Here is a 19345-nt window from a genome sequence, read left to right on the forward strand (position 1 = left end):
TGTTCAGGTGGTTCTTGCAGAGCGAGTTGGGACACTGGACGCACTCTGCACGGCCCGCTGTCCGCATATGTCGCAGTGGTTGCCATGGACAAACCCACTTGCCTGCCGACGTGGGCCGCCGTCAGCGCGGCGACGACTCGGCATCATCCGGGGTCAAGGCCGACACTCTTCGTCTTCAGGGAGTAACGCATTCACAAACACGGGATGCGTTAGCGTTGTACAATGAGTGTTGCAATCAACGTCTAGGCCAAGAATACCACGAGGATGTGAAACGATTCAACAGACATAGCCACGAAACAAAAGAAGCAACTAATACGAGTACCTTCCACACTTATATTCTAAGTAGCAGGCAATAAGCGTTCTAGCCTGACAGTAGTACACGTATCTGGATTACAGCTCACGATGGGGGGGCCGAGTTCCCTTCCTCTCACCGTAAGGGGCCCGGTCCAGCTGCAGACAGCTGGCGTGGTACGCCTTGGGGCAGTCGGCGAAGTCGCAGAGGATCAGCTGGCCCCGAGGCCGCCGCGGAAGCAGTCGTCCTCGGAGCGCGGCTTGGCCGGCCGTCGCCGGCGGCGCCGCTTCGCCCGCTTCGTCTTGTCGTCGCGTCGTCTTCTCACCTGCGCGGTGGGAGTGGCCGTCAGCGCTGGGTGGGCGGCGGCGACGCTCGGCGCGCTGGCTGACTGTGAGCACGGGCCGTAACCCTCTCATAGGACCTGACTACCCCTCTCGACCTCCAGTCCGTCCTGCACAAACAGCCGCATTGACCGGATTCACCCACCTCCTGCAACTCTCCCAACGAACGATCACGAACCTGGTAGCGGCACGGACGAAAACGAACATAGAATAAAACCCCGCCAGGCCCCACACACCGCCCAGGCCGTTTCTTCGGCTTGCAGGCGCGAAACGCTCCGGTTGGATGTCATAGCGTCCAGCTGCTTTTTATCTCGTCCGTGAGTGAGATAGCAGGGACACCCGACTCTGGCCGCACATCCGTCCGTGCGTGAGATAGCAGGGACCACCCGACTCTGGCCGGACACCCCGTCCGTGCGTCATATACCAGGGACAAACCCGACCTGGCCGGACACCCGTCCGTGCGTCAGATAGCAGGGACACAACCCGACTCTGGCCGGACATCTCGTCCGTGCGTCAGATACCAGGGACACCCGACCTGGCCGGACATCCCGTCCGTGCGTGAGATAGCAGGGACACGAACGAACTCTGGCCGGACATCTCGTCCGTGCGTCAAGATACCAGGGACCCCGACTCTGGCCGGACATATCCCGTCCGTGCGTCAGATAGCAGGGACACCCGACTCTGGCCGGACATCCCGTCCGTGCGTGAGATAGCAGGGACACCCGACTCTGACCGGAAATCTCGTCCATACACGGGGGAGCACGGCTGCGGGACCCACCCAATGCTGACATTATTTAATTCATTCATGACAATGAAAACTGCTCACCATTCCTATCATTTAACTCTCTCAAGAGCACTCTATATGCTCTTAACCTATCTGGTTACAGCTGGAAGCCTCCGAGAGATCATCCTTTGGGCCTGCATGTTACCCGAATATTCGATCTTTCCATACTGTCACCTTTATTCCGAAACCTTTAGCAGAGTAATGAGCACAATCGCTGGAAGACTGAGAGAACACGCTCATCTGGAATTTAGTCAGAGCTTACGCCCTTTCGGAGTAGTTTCCTGGCCTCCCTTCATTAAACTGGAGCCAAATCTGAACGACTAGAACACAAGGTTCAACAATAATTGCTGACCTGCTGGCTCTTATAGCCTGACGCAAGGCAAAACGTGACCTCAACTGTTGCGAAAAAATGTCCATCCACTCTGGTGTGGGCCAACCCACAACTCCAAATTTTGAAGTGCAAGGCACCTAAACATCCATGCAACACCCCTGCGACACTTGAGGATTCGGATTTGTAGGATTGGAATCGAGTTTAAATATATCAAGCTAAAAAATTAAATCTTAGTAGTAGTAGTATTGGGGCTTAAGGGCGCCTCGACCGCGCAGTCATATGGCGCCCATATATGGCATAAGCGCCCATAATTAAATCTTAACAGCAAAGATTCATAGGCTGAAAGGCAGGTTTTAACTTGCGTGAACAAGTAAAAATCGGCATCATCACGGATATCAAGCAAACGTAGAGATCCGTATTTTAAATACTTTCTAGGCCAATATTGTCTTCCATAGGCCAACAGCGGGAAGAGATGGGCATAGACTGGTTCGCCGTCGAACTAGGTCACAGGTCCTTTGCTTCATTGGTATATCGGTGTTATTCACGGCTTAAATGCAGGACTGAACGATATCTAATTCATTCAGAAATATTTCAATTTTGAGTCCACACGGAAACCAAAGTCCCATATGCTAGAATTTGAATCCCAGAATGCTGCAAAACCTCAGTTCTGACAAACTTTCCTAGTCTATCCAGATGCGCACCCATTCGGATACAAAATGTAACACCACTGGATTTAAAAAGCCTGCAACACGCATCCATGCAATTCTTCAGTAGTCCATTTCCCGGTAGAAAACGAACAAAACCTTCATTGCTTGGCAACGTAACACTTGAATTCATCAAATTTGGATGTATTTCCCTTTCGTTCGCCTCCCATCCGATGTCGTGGGGTCTAGACGATCGACTGCTCTCATGGGACCGAAATACCCAATGTTTCTTTGTAAAATCTGACGCGAAATCTTAAGTCATGTACACCAATGCACAAAACACCGGCCGTAACGTACATGCAGTGATCCAAACGCGCTTCTCGTCCCACATCTCACGGTTTGTAATCCTTCCTCTCCATTCGCCCCATGAGTGGAGAAACTACCCATCAGCATGGGCTTCGCACTTCTTCTTTGTCTGTCATGTTCGCTTTCGGCGTCGGCAAAGCTCATAGCGTGGCCGGCTATGCGGGGTACCTCCGTCGGGGAACACTCCCTGGGACGTCTCCCGCCCCACTGGGGAGATCCGGCCCGACCGGATTCCCCGACAAAGTGCCGAAATCCCAACACTGTCTCTGCCCCGCCTCGGCCGACCGCACCACTACCTCCTCTCCTCTCCCATCTCCTCTCCCATCTCCTTTCCCATCTCCTCCTCTCCTCTCCTCTCCTCTCCTCTCCTCTCCTCTCCTCTCCTCCTCCTCTCCTCTCCTCTCCTCTCCTCCCATCCTCTCCTCTCCTCTCCTCTTCCTCTCCTCTCCTCTCCTCTCCTCTCCTCCCCTCTCCTCTCCTCTCCTCTCCTCTCCTCTCCTCTCCTCTCCTCCTCCTCTCCTCCTCTCCTCTCTCCTCTCCTCTCCTCTCCTCTCCTCTCCTCTCCTCTCCTCTCCTTTCCTCTCCTCTCCCCCCGGTCGGGCTCACCTTGAGCGCCTTGTCTCCCAGGTAGCCGCTGCAGTTGGGCGCTCCGCACATGCACCGCTTCTTGGCCGTGCCGACGCAGTCGAAGTTGTAGTTGAAGTTGAGCTCCTCGCCGGCCGGGATGTCGGTGATGGCGAACAGCCCCACCCGAGTCTCAGAGTTTATGGTCCACTTCTGCGTCTCGCAGTTGGGCTGGCAGCAGTGGTTCATGAACCTGCCCAACCGGTGGGGAGGGAGGGAGACGGGCGTCAGCAAGACAGCCATGGAAGCGGGCAATCAGAAGATAACATTTTTAGAGTGCATTAAAATCATCTCAAATTAACAGTTAATGCAATATATGTATGTAATGTAATGTATGTAATGCAACAGTTAATGCAATAAAATAAAAAATAGCACTTACTGTCCTTCCCTACATCCCCCTCCCCCAACCGAACCAAACCCCTGGGTCACCACCGACCACCACGTGGCGCCACTACCACTCAGTCGCTGGCGCGGCAGCAGAATACCGTACTACAGGAGCTTGACACCGGCGGCCAAGGCCTCCCAGCACTCCACCCTGACCCAGCGGGTCGGCCGTCCGCCGCCGTCCCAGTCCGACACCGGCGACCAGGGCTCCATGCACTCCACCCTGACCCAGCGGGTAAGCCGTCCGCCGCCGTCCCAGTCCGACACCGGCGACCAGGGCTCCCAGCACTCCACCCTGACCCAGCGGGTCGGCCGTCTGTCGCCGTCCCAGTCGTACACCGGCGACCAAGGCCTCCCAGCACTCCACCCTGACCCAGCGGGTAAGCCGTCCGCCGCCGTCCCAGTCCGACACCGGCGACCAGGGCTCCCAGCGCTCCACCCTGACCCAGTGGGTAAGCCGTCCGCAGCCGTCCCAGCCGTACACCGGCGACCAAGGCCTCCCAGCACTCCACTCTGACCCAGCGGGTAAGCCGTCTGTCGCCGTCCCAGCCGTACACCGGCGACCAAGGCCTCCCAGCACTCCACCCTGACCCAGCGGGTAAGCCGTCCGCCGCCGTCCCAGTCCGACACCGGCGACCAGGGCTCCCAGCGCTCCACCCTGACCCAGTGGGTAAGCCGTCCGCAGCCGTCCCAGCCGTACACCGGCGACCAAGGCCTCCCAGCACTCCAGCCTGACCCAGCGGGCAAGCCGTCCGTCGCCGTCCCAGCCAGGGGCAGCGTCATCCCTGCAGAGCCGCCCCGCCCGGCCGCCCACCTGGCTTGATTGCCCTTGGGCCCGGCATCCAAGATGCGGTCCTTGTCGACGGTGAGGAAGTAGTAGTTGTCGTCCTGCATGCGGTGTTTGTACTCGACGCGCCGCTGCAGCTCCGCTTCGCTGATCACCTCTCCCACGTACTCGATCACGAAGTCGCCTGGGGCCAGCCGGGTCGCACGTGACGCGCGCCGCTCCGGGCACTACTCGTCACTGGTCCACTGCTCAGACACTGCAGCCACCACGCCATGCCGTCCCCCCCTCCCCCCCGCTCCCTCCCCGCCCGGCCGCCTAGCCACCCTACTATGGTATGGTAGCATGGTAGGGCCACGAGATCACAGTATAACGGAAAATGTGACCACAGGGTAACCTAACTGACCCAGCTATTGTTAGCGTACCCACGGCAACGTTTTCGTTTTTTTTGCTTCTTCTTAACTGACACCACGTGCACGAGAACCGCCTACTTAAATTAAAGTACCCCAGGTCAAACATGCAAAGAAAGCCTGAACCGGGGACGTGCAGTTGATCTTGGCTACCGCATCTGAACCCAAATTGAGCAAGACAGCCATCTCCAAACTTCGACTGGATCGCGGCATGAGACACATCCAAGGCTACAGCGATGAAGAGGTTGCAGAGATCCGCGGAATACAGACATCGCGCAGTGCAATGACTCAACCCTCCAAGCACGCCTGCCTGACACTAGCCAGACGGCCCGCATGCATCGCTAATGGCTTCTGACGGCGGCTGCAATAAACGTACGGCGCCGCCGACGGCCAGCACGCGGCGCTGACAAATCGGCACGTGACGCCCGCACAGGCCGCTGGCGACGGACCTTTTTTCAGGTCGACGAGCGCGGCCAGACCCCAGCCCTTGTCGCTGGTGCGCACCACCTGCAGCGGCGGGTAGAGTCGCTTCTGGAAGCGCTGGTTCAGGCAGCGCGCTCGCCGGCTCGACACAGCTCCGGGTGGCACTCGAACATGAGCATCCTGCCGGCGATGGCGCGCCGTCAGTCGACGGGCCCGGCGGGCGGCGAGGGGCAGGGGAGGACCCGGCGAGAAGCGAAGGGCAGGGGATGGCCCGGCGAGAGGCGAGGGACGGGGGAGGACCCGGCGAGAAGCGAGGGGCAGGGGATGGCCCGGCGAGAGGCGAGGGAAGTGGGAAGGCCCGCGCGGCCGCCGGCAGACCTGTGAGGACGGCCAGCACCAGCTGAGAAGCACACCGGCGCTGCAGAGGCCATTTGGCATCATGACATCACTCATCTGAGTCCCCTCACGTCTGAGCCGCACGCCACACCTCTCCCCCAGCGCCCGACAGTGTACCCCACCCGTCCACAGCGGCTGCGCCGCCCTGCCGCGGCCGTCGCGTGCCCTGGCTGGCGGCTGGCGGCTGGCGGCTGGCGGACCGTGGCCGCTTGCCACCTGTTGAGGCAGGGACGAGTCGGGGCCGCAGGCCTCTCGTCGGTGGGCCGGCAGCCGCAGGCCGTCGCCTGACTGACATCGCCGCTCGACAGCTTCACGCCGCCCACCGGTTTGTTGCTCTTGATCCGGATGTAGGCCGGCGGCCGCTGCGGGCCGGAGCGAGGCGTCTAGGCGGGTGTGGGATAGGCGGGCACGGGAGACGCATCATCGCGACCCAGCCGCGGCGCAGGGCCAGGGCTCAGGAGCTTCACCGGATCGGTCACACCACGTGTAACCATTACCGTGGAAGTGATGGGAAGGCCCAGATGTTGAACCATCTTCGTTCAGCTCTTTTTGATCGGCTTATTCACCCCGATACCATTTTGATAGCATGCATATTTTGAGCGAAAGCGCCGTATCGGAATATAGTATACGTATTCTGGCGACTCCGATGCGTGACACTTGACGCTCGATTCCAACATCGCGGGTGAAAGTGACAATCCTCAAAACGCCTGCTTGGCAGAGCTTGCTGCCGTGAGGTGAGACAAGTGAAGAGAGGGCGACACCACTCATGAACATTCCCTTGGAATGGCAGGCAAATGACACGCATTACGTCGCCCCCCCCCCCCCCCTTCCCCCAGCCCCGAGCCTGCCCGATTCCATCTCCCCGGCTCCAAACGTCTGTTCACATCGCAATCCCGACCCCCGCCGCGGCGCTCGCATGAGCCCGGGCCGCGCCCGCGACCGGTGCCGCCGCCCGCCCACTGACCAGAATGTCGGTCGCCTCCCTTTGCTTCTCGCGGCTCTCTTTGTACTGCTTGTAGTAGACGGTGGCCTCCTGCATGGCCTTCTTGTACGACGAGGTCAGCGTCTTAGAGCCGGTGGCGTGCACTCGGCCCACCGAGTCCTGCCGACAGGCCCGCGCCGCGTCAGGCGCCTCGGGCCCGACTGCGGGCGCCGCTGCGCCGCACGACCCCGATCATGTGCTCTCCGCGACGCTGGGCTCTGTTCCCACGCCCTCTCCGACCGCGGCACCGCCTGACGCCCGCCGACACATTCAGCCACGTCAAACTGAATGGAGCCAATGGAACCAATGGAATCCGCGGCCTGACGTCCGCTAATCCATTCAGCTGTCAAACTGAATGGAACTGACTGTCAGCATGTCTGTCAAAGCTGAATGTCAAAACTGAATGGAACCAAAAGGCATCGCACGAATGACCCCCGTGCTGGCAGACGCGCAACGCATACGCGCTGACCGTGGCGTCGCCGTCCGAGGAGAGCGCGACGACTGGTATGTTATACCAGTCGTCGGTTGATGGTACACACTAACGGTGCCTGGTACACACTAGCCTCCCTCACCCCCTCCTCGAAGAGAAAGACGCGACCGCGCCGCATCCAGGTGTAGTCCTTGGAGCCGAAGAAGCGCACGACAAACTGGCCCGTGCTGTACTCCATCTGCAGAAGGTTCTCCGGAATGTCGTTGGGTGGCACCACCATCGCCGGCCACCACCTGAGGCAAGCGGCCGCGCGGCCGCAGTGTTGCAGACGATCAGCAGCTCAGACTATTCTTCTATTGCACACATGAGATGAGGCTCAGCGGTCACTATCAGAGCCGTCTAGATAGTGGGGAGTGGGGCGTCTTAACGATGCGAACGGAGTGCCGGCTGATGTATACGAATACCGGACAAATAGCTAAATGATAAGATGGCCAGATAGGACGTGGTTTCTCCAAACATTAACCGCCCTGTGTTACGCGATAGCTTTCATCCGCTATGTGCCACTGCTGATGACAGCGACGATTGGTGTATCAGAGCGCGCCAACTTCTGAGATCACTTGGCGCCCATTTGCGCCATTGCCATCAGTGATGTCCCACACGAGTTCTCACTGAACGCCCGTCATAATAGCCCCCCCCCCCCCCCCGCCCCCTCCCTGCGGAGGTCCCTCACAGCTCGGGCAGTCCTGGCCGAAAGCCCAGCCCGCCCGGCCGGCTAGCGTCCGGGTCACCGGGCGGCGGCTGGCGGCGGCCGCCACTGACCTGTAGAAGCCCAGCTTGACCCAGACCACCTCGCCGTAGAGCGGGAAGCGGCCGCTCTCGCACTCCTCGCACACGTAGCCGCCGTCCGGGATCGGCGCGTTGATGCACTCCACGTGGAACGAGGCCGGGCAGCTCTCGCAGCAGATCAGGCTGCCGCCTGGCGGACGGCGCGCAGACTGCCGGTCAGCCCGCGGCCCGAGCGGTACACCCTCACAAGGGGTACACCCCGGCCGATGATCCCGTCGAGACTAAGCGGAGCTGCTCGACCGACATGCGACGCTGAACTTCGCAGACACTTGAGCACTCTTCCAGACGCAGTTTACTCACGGGCGGACGGGTGTTTTCCCACCCGCTCCATCGCAGCGGCGCACAGTAATTTTCCCAACTTAACATACCAGAATTTTTCATAGCTCAGCATAGATAAGCATGCATAGCTCTACATACACAGGACCCAACCGCTAATGTTAAATCAAATAAATAAAAGTGCTCCGCATACAGGAGGTTTCTCAACAGTTGTATAACACACCAGTTGTCTGTACAGTGTCATTAGTCACCAGCGGTCATTAGTCAACAGCGGAGGACAGCGTCTGTCCTCAGCAAGCCGGATCCGCACCTTTGGAGCAGATGAAGCACCAGGTGGTGTTGATGTGGTGAGAAGAGGAGCCCCTCTTGGTGTCGCGGCCGTAGTGTTTGGTGCAGATGATCTGTGACGCGTTCAAGATTTCCGTCCCGGCCGCCACGCAGCGTTCGCCTGAGCAGCGTGGCGGGCTCGTCAACAGCCGACCACGTGTGGGCACAGGTGACGAGAACCGCAATGACCACGGGCTGACTGCCTGGCCAGCTGGTAACGGAGGACACCGAGCACCTGCGCACGTGTCCAACAGCGGGTTTCACTGCGGACGCAAACTGTGGAGTTGAGTCAGTGGAGTCCGTGGGGCCCGTGCCGTGGAGTCCGTGGCGCCCGTGCTGTGGAGTCCGTACCGGCACGCTCAACTATAGTCCGTGCCGGCACGGCTACAACTATAGCCCAAGCTCACGACCCCCACCAAGGTACATCAAAGGATCCGTCACAACTCGGACCGGACAAGGGCGGACGGGACAGATACGACACACAATCTCTCTCCCACACCCCCACGCGTGACACACACCTCCCGGTAGGCGGACGCACCTGGGCACCCTCGCCACGGTAGGGCCGGCACCAGCACTCACTGGCGTGGTAGGCGGTCGGGCAGCGGACGCACTTGAACAGCTTGTCGGTCGGCTTGAACTGGGCGGCCAGCCGGCGCGGGTCCTCGCTGACGCACGTGTGACACACGTGCAGCGGACACACGAGCCTGTGCTCGGAGCTGGTGGCCTGCGGGAACAGGCGCAGGCACGCCCGGTGGAAGTGCTTGCCGCAGCGGCCCGTCCAGCCGCAGCGCTCCAGCGCGCCGGACGCCGACTTGCAGACGAAACAGACGTGCTGGCCCGACAGGCACTCGGCGCACGAGAAGCGCACGGCCGAGGCCGGCGCGCCGGCGCAGCGCAGGTGGAAGGCGCCGCCGCACGAGCCGGCGCAGCGCACCAGCTCTCGGCCCAGCTCGCCGTTCTCCTCGCAGAGCTGACGACCGAGGGGCGGGGCGTGAGGGGAGCGGCGGGCGTCGCCGCCGACCCAGCGGGCACGCAGGCCGCAGGAGAGATGGTGGGAGGAAGCGGAGATGACAGCGCTGGCGCGTCCAGTCAATGATGGGGTTTCCAACATATGAGTACAGCAATAATGATGCGCTGTGCAATTTAGTGATGACAAGGCTAGCCTGCCAATAAGATTAAAAAAAACAGTTGTAAGAGCTGGCGAGCATCCAACATAACTAGCACAACACTAGACCTATTAGAGCTAGCTGGAATCCCACAGATGGCATCCAACCTGCAAGCTCACTTGGTTCAATTTTGTATTCACCTAACTCATCTGACGGACCTCTTCACTTCATACCTCCACCTGGAATATACCCTCTCCACCTGATAACTGGCCCAATGGCCCGACAGACCATCCACTCCCAACTATCTAGCCAGACGTAGTCCCTCCATTCGACTATCTCAACAGACAGATCGAGTACAACCGACCAGCTCAACCCACAGACCATTACCCCCCCCCCCCCCCACTTACAACAGCACTTCCCCCATCCCCCCACCTCACAACCATCTCGCCATCTCACCTGGCAGACCTTCTCCACGCGGCGGACACGCACGCGGCCGCTGGTCTCGGAGTCAGCGTCGGCGTCAGAGCTTTCCCGGCCGTCGGCGGCGGCGGCGGCGCGCGCCGGCCGGCGGGTCGCGGCCCGGCCGCGTACCGCGCGCGCTCCCGCTCCTCCATGGCCTCCCAGCGGGCGGCCAGCAGCTCGATCACAGCCACCTCGCCCAGCTCGGGCCGGCGCGCCCGCCACCGCCTCGCGCTCGCTCTCGCAGAAGTGGCTGAACCACGTCTCCTGGTCGGCCGTCGGCGTCTGCGGCGGCCGGCGCCGGGGAGGGGGCGGTGCTGGGGGCGGTGCCAGGGGCGGGAGAGGAGGCGGTGACGGTGGCGGAGGGAGCGGGGGTGGCGGACGCCTGTACCGAGGCGGGCGCGGATTTGCGCCGGCGCGGCTTTGGCTTGGGTGCAGGAGCCGGCTCTGGCTCCGCAGCGGGGGCCCCCGGCTCGTCCTGCGCCACGAACGGCTTTACGCGCTCGTACCTGTAGAAAACAGGGCTGCTGTGTAAGCCATCATGACGCCTCGACATTCAAGCTGTAGCGATCACAGCTTGGGGCAATCTTTGGCGAGAAAATGTACAATGAAACAATAACTGCAGCTCTAATCTCATCAAAAGAAATGTTTCACATTTGAAGATAATGAAGCAACCATCAGATATGATGAAACAAGCTCACTCTAACTAGTGGTATACTTTTAAGAAGAAAAGACTGCTTGAGAAAACAAACTTCTCTGTTTGGTAACTACCATCCTCGAAACGTCACTGTCTGATTACGTCATCGTACCTTGCACAACATTGATTGAAAGCCACTGGACGGCGGTTGTACCTGGAAATCGTACTCACGAACGCTTAAGATATCAGCGACTCGACCATCATATTTTCCTCGGCCTTCATCGTCGCATGGCTAATGAAATGGTAGCATTTGAATGCTGTTATTATGGACGTCATGAATGCCAAGGTGGCTTTGAATACTCTCCCCATCTTCGCGGGCGTGTAGCTCCGAAACTACAGTGGTTTAGATCTTCAGAAGGCCAGGACCGTGAACTGCACCGAAAGGTCTTCAGGACAGTTATTCCGGTTCAAAATCTCACATAATGTGGAACACTCCCTTCAACCGTAGCTCTATCCATGCTGAACAGAACGTTCCACCCCGAACTAATCTGAGCACAGTCTCCGCCCGTGCCAGCCCACGCGGCCGGCGGTCCGAGTCATCCCGCCTGGCTGCCGAGCTGACGCCGGACCGCCGCGGCCGGGCGGCGCCGTACCTCTCCAGCGCGGCGCTGGCCGTGGCCTCGGCCACGCCCGTCAGCCACTTGGGCAGGTTGCGGCTGGAGAGACGGAACTGGCTGCTCTCCTTGCCGGCGACGCGCCGCGGCCCGGCCTGCTCGGCGCGCGCCAGCTGGTCGAACTGGGCGCGCCCCTCGAACGGGCGCAGGTTGTTCGGGTGGATCCAGCCGCGGCACAGGTCGCCGAAGAAGCGCACGTGGTACCGCCGCGACGTCTTGCAGCCTGTCGACGGCGGGGAACGACAGAAGGCTACAGTGCAGGCATGGGTGCAGTTGGGACCACGCAGGACACACACGGTCACCGCGGTCGGTACTTAGGTCGGGGAACCTAACGGGGTGTTACGCAGATCACAACGAGAGAGAACTGGAGAACGTCATAAAGATCAGAACGAAAGAGAACTGGAGAACCTCATACAGATCGACAGGCGCGCCCACTGTTCAGTAGGTATAATGACGAAGTGATAATTCGCATCTTTCTAAATGCTGCCTTTAATTTCTCAGTTCACACTTGCGAAGGGACGCTTGAACTGAGATCAGCGATCAATAGGGCTCCGCTTCGAGCTGCGCCGGTTTCAAATCCAAGCAATTATCAGCGCACGGCGACAGGCACCTCTCGCCGACTCGCAGCACGGGCCGACTTACCGGCCTTCCTGACGACCTTGGTGAACTGTCCCTCCCCGGTGTCGTAGAGGACGATGGCCGGCCAGAGCGGGTACCCGCTGACCCGTGCCCACACCACGTCCCCCACCAGCCAGTCGCAAGGCACGCTGGAGTCGGGCGCGGCGCGGGCGCCGGGGCCGGCTTCGGTGACGCCTGCCACCAGACGGCGCCCGTCAGGAGCGCCACCACCAGCGGCATTCACAGACGCACGCGCTACGCTCACGTCCAAACGGGCCACCAGTTGCGCACGTCTTCCACGGAGCTCGGCGGCTACGTGAGCCGGATTGACCAACAGCGTAAAGCGGCGGCAAGGACGGGCGCGGCTATCCAAACTGGCCGTTTTTAGTGAATTTTAGCCGGTCGCATTTGCTCCCCCAAGCAGTACCATGTCCGCTAAAGGAACAGGCGCATGCATTCAGGCCCATCTACAACGTTACTCGTAACGCAATGTCGGCGATCGATCCCCACCCCGTACTTGTTTACAAGTCACCACAACCACGGACAACCGCGGAACATATCCACTAGTGGTGAACAACCAGGAAATGGAAACCCCGACTAACAATCGCGCGCGCGCCATAGCCCAGCTCACACCCAACGCACCCACCTGACTCTTGGCTGCCTTCTCTTTGGTGCCGGCCGAGCCCGGCGTCTGGTCGACCGGCTGCGCCGCGCTCGCCTCGCCCCCCGGCGCGGCCAGCTCCCGGCGCAGCTCGGCGGCGCGGCGGCGTGCCGAGCCGACCGTCAGCCGAGCCGGCGCCAGGTCCTGTCCCGTTAGCGCCGCGTACGTGCGGTCCGTGCTCACGTAGGCGGCGTCGGAGCGCGCGCGCCGCACGCGGCCGTACTTGCTGACCGGCTGAGACGAACCGTGCCCGCCGGCGGCGCGTCGTCGGCGCCCGCTGCCCGCGGCGGTGGCAGGCGGGTCAGCAGGCGGGCGGCGATGCCGCGCACCTCTGAGATCTGGAGCGGCACGTCATCCGGCCACCGGTGGCGGCGACTGCTCGACTGTCCCTGTCCCCACCCCGTCCCACGCCGACACGGCATCGGCCGCGGGTGACGCCGCCTCAGTCGCGGCCGACTCCACCTCGTCGGTCCCGGTGACACCGCCTCGGTCGCGGTCGGGACCGCCTCGTCGGTCTCGGGTGACACGCCTCGGTCACGGCCGACTCCGCCTCGTCGGTCCCGGGTGACACCGCCTCGGTCGCGGTCGGGACCGCCCTCGTCGGTCTCGGGTGACAACCGCCTCGGTCGCGGCCGGGAACCGCCTCGTCGGCCGCGGGTGACACCAGCTCGTCGGTCGCGGCTGGCCTCGACTCGATCGCGTGTGACTACGCCGCCTCGTCGGTTGGCGGGCGACACGGCCTCGGTCGCGGGCCGGCTGGCCGTCGGCAGGACTGTTGGCCGGCGGCCCGTCAGCGGACCGCGCCGGCGCCGGGTCCCCGCCCCCGCCGCCCACGTCCGGCTGGGGCGGCGTGGCGTGACCGTTCTCCTTGTCGCTGTCGTCCGACTCGGCGGCCATGGCCGGCGCCGCTCCGCCCGGGCTGGACCCCGGCGACCACACGGTCTCCGGCTCCGGCGACCCCTTGGCAGCCGGGGGCCTGGCCGCTGCTCCTCGGCGCTTCGAGGCCCTTGCAGACGGGGCGTTCGTGCTGCCTTTGGACTCAGCTATGGGGCTGAGGACCTTGGATGACTTGGCGTTTTTCATCCTGTGAGCCCTGGTCGGGGGAAAAATTGCACCATGAAATACATGAACACCCAAGACACAGATTTCATTGTTGTCTGTTCAAATCACTGTTGTGTACAGCAACAGCAACAGCTCAACACATACAATGCACAGTCATATCAAGGTTGTGCCATAATGAGGGCATGGAATTTCATTCCACATAGTAGTGAGAAGACAAGACAGCAGTATTAGTTTTGTTTCTCAGAAAACCAGGAGAATGAAGATATAACATAACTATCTCTATATTGTATTGTATACCTATATGCACTAGCCCATAACTAAAGGCTAATACTTCTGTGTTATCTATGTGAACAATGTTCCTCACTAATGCACTGAACAACTTCCATAATACTGGGAAGTCTGATATCAGACTCTGCAATGTTGACAATTATTGCATTGGCTTTGTTAAGGAGTGGTGGCAAAAATGTATCCATCCCACCATATGGTGTCTAAAGAATGTAATGTTTGCATATGCGCAAAAACAAAGACAAAATAAATTACCTTGCATAAGTTCAATTATATGTAACATACAATGCTGTCAGAAACTGAAAGCTTAATATTTTATGCTCCACATAACATGTGGCGAGGAAAGCACTTAATTTAGGTGGACCTGGTGTTTGACTCAGAAGTCAGTTGCAAGCATAGAATTTAACACAAATCACATTGACAATTTGTGTTCAGTCCAGGTGGAATCCATTATGAACAGCAATGCCTTAAATGTTATGCTGTACAAGTTGTCATCAGACACACAATCTGTATTATCACCCGATATTTCCTGCGGCATGAAGTTGCAGTAAACTGAGAAGCATTATGCTAACAGTACATTAGCACTTAAGGGACCCCTGCCTTCCAATTATCATAAGTAAGCTCTCCAAAGTAATCATGACACCTTGCTAAAGGTACCTGGCAGCAGTTTAGCTTTAGCCATCACTAACATGACAACTGGCCGCTCTTGCAGCTGTTGACACCCCCCTCATTCCAAGCCATTGATGACATCAAGCTGGCTTGCATGTGTTGTGTAAATGTATAACATAAGTACAGAAACCAACCATGGACAACATTCATGCCCTGCTTGTAACCACATGCCAAATGACTGCTTGATTGCCATCACCCTTCCCTATTCAGCATAAAATCCACAACTAGATCCCATCTTTTATGTGTGGATAATGTATGAGCCATGGACACTTAGCAGCAAGTAATGATTGAGTGCAGGGCCTGAATGAGAAACACATAATGTCCTTCACCTTCTTTCACTTTCCAGGGCAGCTGGTGATGCAAACGAATGGTACTTTTGTCATGATAGGCTAAGTTATTTTTTAATTGATTTCCTAAGTTACATTCCTAACCTCTGCATTTAGTGATGGGCTTGACAATAAACTAAAAACTTGTTTTACATGTTAAAATTAGATTGCAATATTACTCATAAACAGAATTTAAGTTTTGCCTGCAGCAACATGAAGGAACAGGTGCCAGACACAGCAAGCACATAAGCACAGAGTGAACAGCAGCTTCATATTGCAGCAATCATTACATCAGGCAGGAACAAAACCCACACAACAGGCAGGCTCAAAACACACACAGCAAGCAGGCTCAGCCACAGCAGGCAGACCAAAACACATGCAGCAGGCAGGCTCAAAACATGCACAGCAAGCAGGCACAAAACACACATAACAAGCAGGCTCAAAACACATGCAGCAAACAGGCTCAGGCACAGCAGTCAGACCAAAACACATGCAGCAGGCAGGCTCAAAACATGCACAGCAAGCAGGCTCAAGACACATGCAAGCAGGCCCAAAACACATATAGCAAGCAGGCCCAAAACACATATAGCAAGCAGGCTCAAAACACACACAGAAAGCAGGCTCAAAACACACACAGCAGGCAGGTACAAAACACACAGGGAAAAAACCTGAAGGAATGGCATCATAAAGAATATGGATGAAAAATGAGGTTTGCAGGTTTGTGTGTGTGTGTGGTACTCTGGGCCAACACCCAGTATATTTGAATGTCAAAAAGAGCATTTGGACCAAAGTATTTTGCCTGTTCAACCCTAATGTATCTGCCAGTCAAGCACACCTTGTGGTTGCCTCCAAATTATGACAAAAGGCCTTTTATCTTTACATGGAAAATCATGATAAAAGGGTGAATATCTATCATGTTAGTTTACAGAGAAATTGAGTTGGCACTAATATTACCTAACACACAACACCAAGATTAACACCTGATTTGGGTTCATCATTTTACATTTCCAATACATGAGACAAAACACTATTAACTGGTGCTCAAATTTACAGCAATGCTATCACTCACATTCAATGCAAACATCTGTAACATCCTTCCACAATATCATCAGGGCAGGTTGGTCATCCATCAGACAGTGTCGTGGAGTCAGGCAACTGACATTCACTGAGGCCCGCAGCACTTCTGGGGTGGTACTGTACATCAAGATCACAATGCACGGCGAGCCTCAAAAAACAGAGCGTTTCTCTGCAGCAGCCAATCAAACAGGGGTAGATCAATAATGTATAACAACAGACATCGACGGAAGCGAGCACGCCTCCCGCGTTACGCCCCGTACCGGCGCCTCTCGCAGGTTCGGTTCGGTTGTCGGCGGATCTTGTACTTAGCCATACAATTGAACTTGATATTTTCGAAGTGCTTTCTTGCCTCTCAGAAATATTATACATGATCAAAGACATATTTATACACCATGTTGTATTAATGTTCATCTGCAACATCGATCAAATATGGCATCAAAAATTTTCGACTTTTGGCAGTCTTTTCCATGGACAGCATGAAGTCAGGCCTGTCGCACAGAAATGACTGCATACTGCAGGAACAAAGAGCAATAATGCCATACATTGCACAAAATAACATAATTAGCCAAATGGTCTGATTTACAAACATAACATCATTAAATCACAAACTTTTCTTCATTTACTCATGCCCTGGCGTCATTTATGACCAGGGGCGTGGAAACTGCAATATGGCCACCACGGCTGAATGTCAGAGAAACATGGGATAGGCACTGCAGCACTTCATAATAAAACCATTCAACACAGCACCCAGCCCAATTTCTTGTCATGATGGCTGCAGCTCAACACATTATGAAGGGGCAGATCCAGACATCCTGATCCGGCAGCACCTCGTTCAGGGGGATGCCAATTTCACTCTAGGGGTGAAAACTCTACACACATGTACAAAACCTCAATGCTGTTGGTGCTGTTTTATGAGGTATCTGAAAATACCACAACATATACACACTTGGCAAATTATTCTGCAATAACAAATCACCATATTACATGACACATCTCTGCCAAACAAGGACATTGATAGCGGCTTGCATGGTTGGCCCAGCAAGACTGCCATGATACTGCAAGACATTGCATTGTAAGACCCCACACTATGATGTTTTAATTTTGTGCAATGAATTGTCAGCAAAACCACATGTACAGTAAAGGAAATAGTTCACATCCAAGGCAATCAACTTTCACAAAAATCCTAGATAAACATGAAAAGCTTTTACTTTGTTGCTTTTCCATCAGTTATAGGTATTAAGTACAAGAAACCCATTCCTGGTGTACAGATCAGATTATTTACTTATTTACCCTGTAGCCCATGCAACTATCTGTAGTTACACATTTCTGGGCATTTTCAACCCTTTACCTTCCCTGGTTACACACTGGTTACAATGTGTGAAAGCACTCCCCCTGGTTATGCTGTGTTAAGCCTAACATCCCAAAAGTTTAACATCCATTTGGCACATTTCTAAGTTAGGGAAAGGAATCAAAATCAAGCATGGTGCTCATCATCAGACGAAGCTAATGGTACATGGGTTGAAGGTCTTAAACTGTTAAAAAGAAAGCATGGTTTGCACCCATACTTGGGTATAATGTTCACCTGTCTAAACCACCTCCCCTGGTTATGTCTCATTCCCCCCCCCCCTCCCCACCTCCTCACCCCATACCCACTCTTCCCACTGCACATGCCACAAAAAACTTCAGTGGCTGCCTAACCTGGCTTCAGACCATGGAATGGCAGCATGTAATGCCTTTAACCTTGAAGGAACAGTGTGCCTTTGGCCCAGCTACCTTACCATATAAAGGGAGATGAACAGTGACTAGCTTATGTGATATGGTATCAGGATCATATTCTTCCCAGCTAGCTTTCCTGGTAGAGAACTGGACTCATAATACAAAGCCCCTAGCTGGAACTCAAGCAATTCTGAGGAGCAAATTCATAATGTGATGCATGGCTGAAGGCCCAAATGCCATTTAGTCTCTTTGAACCAATGAGGAGTGACCCTTAGTGGTTAGGACACTCATTTAGTGTATATCAGTCTTGCCCTTAAGATGTAGACAAGAGAGCCCTACACAATAAGTCCTTAAAAACTTGTCCAAGGCTTGGAGCATCTTTTATTCTTAAAAGTAATTATTCTGTACTCTGATTCTCTGAACTCTGTACTGAGTTGTGCTTTCCGATAAAATGGACATCCTTCCATCCCTCTGGGCACCTTTTCCATCCCTGCCATGTTTGGGCACCTGTAGGTCCTTATGACTATGGCTGCCCTGTTCAGGTCCATGCCTATGTCCATTTTGGGATGTCATCATGGAACTACATCTAAGAGCAGCCCCTGGCAGGGCACCATACTTGTCAAATAGGGGAGGGGAGCTGTTCAGATCCATATATATCCCAGCCTCTGGATCCACCCATGGCATCATATGCAGGTGCAATATAATGCAAAATAAAACTTACTTTTCCTTATAAATGTACATGTATTCAAAACATTATAAATGCTAAAAAAGATCTAACACCTTGGTGAACAAGTTTTCTACCTTAAAACCATCTGGCATGTCAGGAACTTACCCTGCCTAGCACACCACAGGTATATCTGCAAGGTGATGAGATATCAACATACTCCTTACCCAGGTTGTGAGAAATGCATGGACCAGCCACAAACTTTAAGTCCAACTTCAAGTAGGTATACAGGAGAGAACATGACAGCATGCATGGAAAGGTGCCATACCAGCTTGTGTACCATTTGTGTGCCACAAAAACAGCAAAGATCCCCCATTTGTTTCAAAAGTTGATCAGGCTTGTCAAGCTGGCCAAGCAATGGAGGTAGTGTCTTGGGAATACATAGGAATTAATTATGTATGCCATATCAGAAAGATATGAGCACCACAAATCCCATTGCATCACATGTTATGGCTCTAGGTGTCGACTCCAACTGAAGCCATCTCCTGAGGTCCCGATTATTGACCGCCGCTGTTAAATGTGAATGTTCGGCGTTGGCCAAGGAAAACAATCAAGCAGCAACAGCACTCACAATCAAGCACAAACACGTTCATTTGTCACATATCTACATGCAATTACACATGCACAAAAAGGACACCAACAGAAACGTACCCGAAGAGCCGGCATAGATCAGCGTAGTCCAGATATATCG

At 55.9% G+C, this 19345-nt stretch overlaps 1 protein-coding gene across 1 annotated transcript in view; it reads right to left on the reverse strand.

Annotated features, from left to right (window-relative positions):
• The window catches only part of LOC119109897 (histone-lysine N-methyltransferase NSD2), a gene marked incomplete at its 3' end in the record, with an annotated part of 43892 nt that extends 30675 nt beyond the window's left edge, over positions 1-13217 (reverse strand). The window contains 15 exon segments of the mRNA XM_037233646.1: positions 3365-3575; positions 4581-4737; positions 5410-5563; positions 6022-6141; positions 6744-6881; positions 7334-7484; positions 8011-8167; positions 8624-8761; positions 9220-9532; positions 9575-9610; positions 10519-10714; positions 11496-11739; positions 12159-12329; positions 12781-12852; positions 13211-13217. Of these exon segments, the coding sequence (XP_037089541.1) occupies positions 3365-3575; positions 4581-4737; positions 5410-5563; positions 6022-6141; positions 6744-6881; positions 7334-7484; positions 8011-8167; positions 8624-8761; positions 9220-9532; positions 9575-9610; positions 10519-10714; positions 11496-11739; positions 12159-12329; positions 12781-12852; positions 13211-13217 (2265 nt within the window).
• Positions 13218-19345: the final 6128 nt, after the last annotated feature.

The sequence above is a fragment of the Pollicipes pollicipes genome, unplaced genomic scaffold, assembly GCF_011947565.3.
Source record: "Pollicipes pollicipes isolate AB1234 unplaced genomic scaffold, Ppol_2.1 Scaffold_7231;HRSCAF=8579_pilon_pilon_pilon, whole genome shotgun sequence".
Classification (NCBI taxonomy): Eukaryota; Metazoa; Arthropoda; class Thecostraca; order Pollicipedomorpha; family Pollicipedidae; genus Pollicipes; species Pollicipes pollicipes.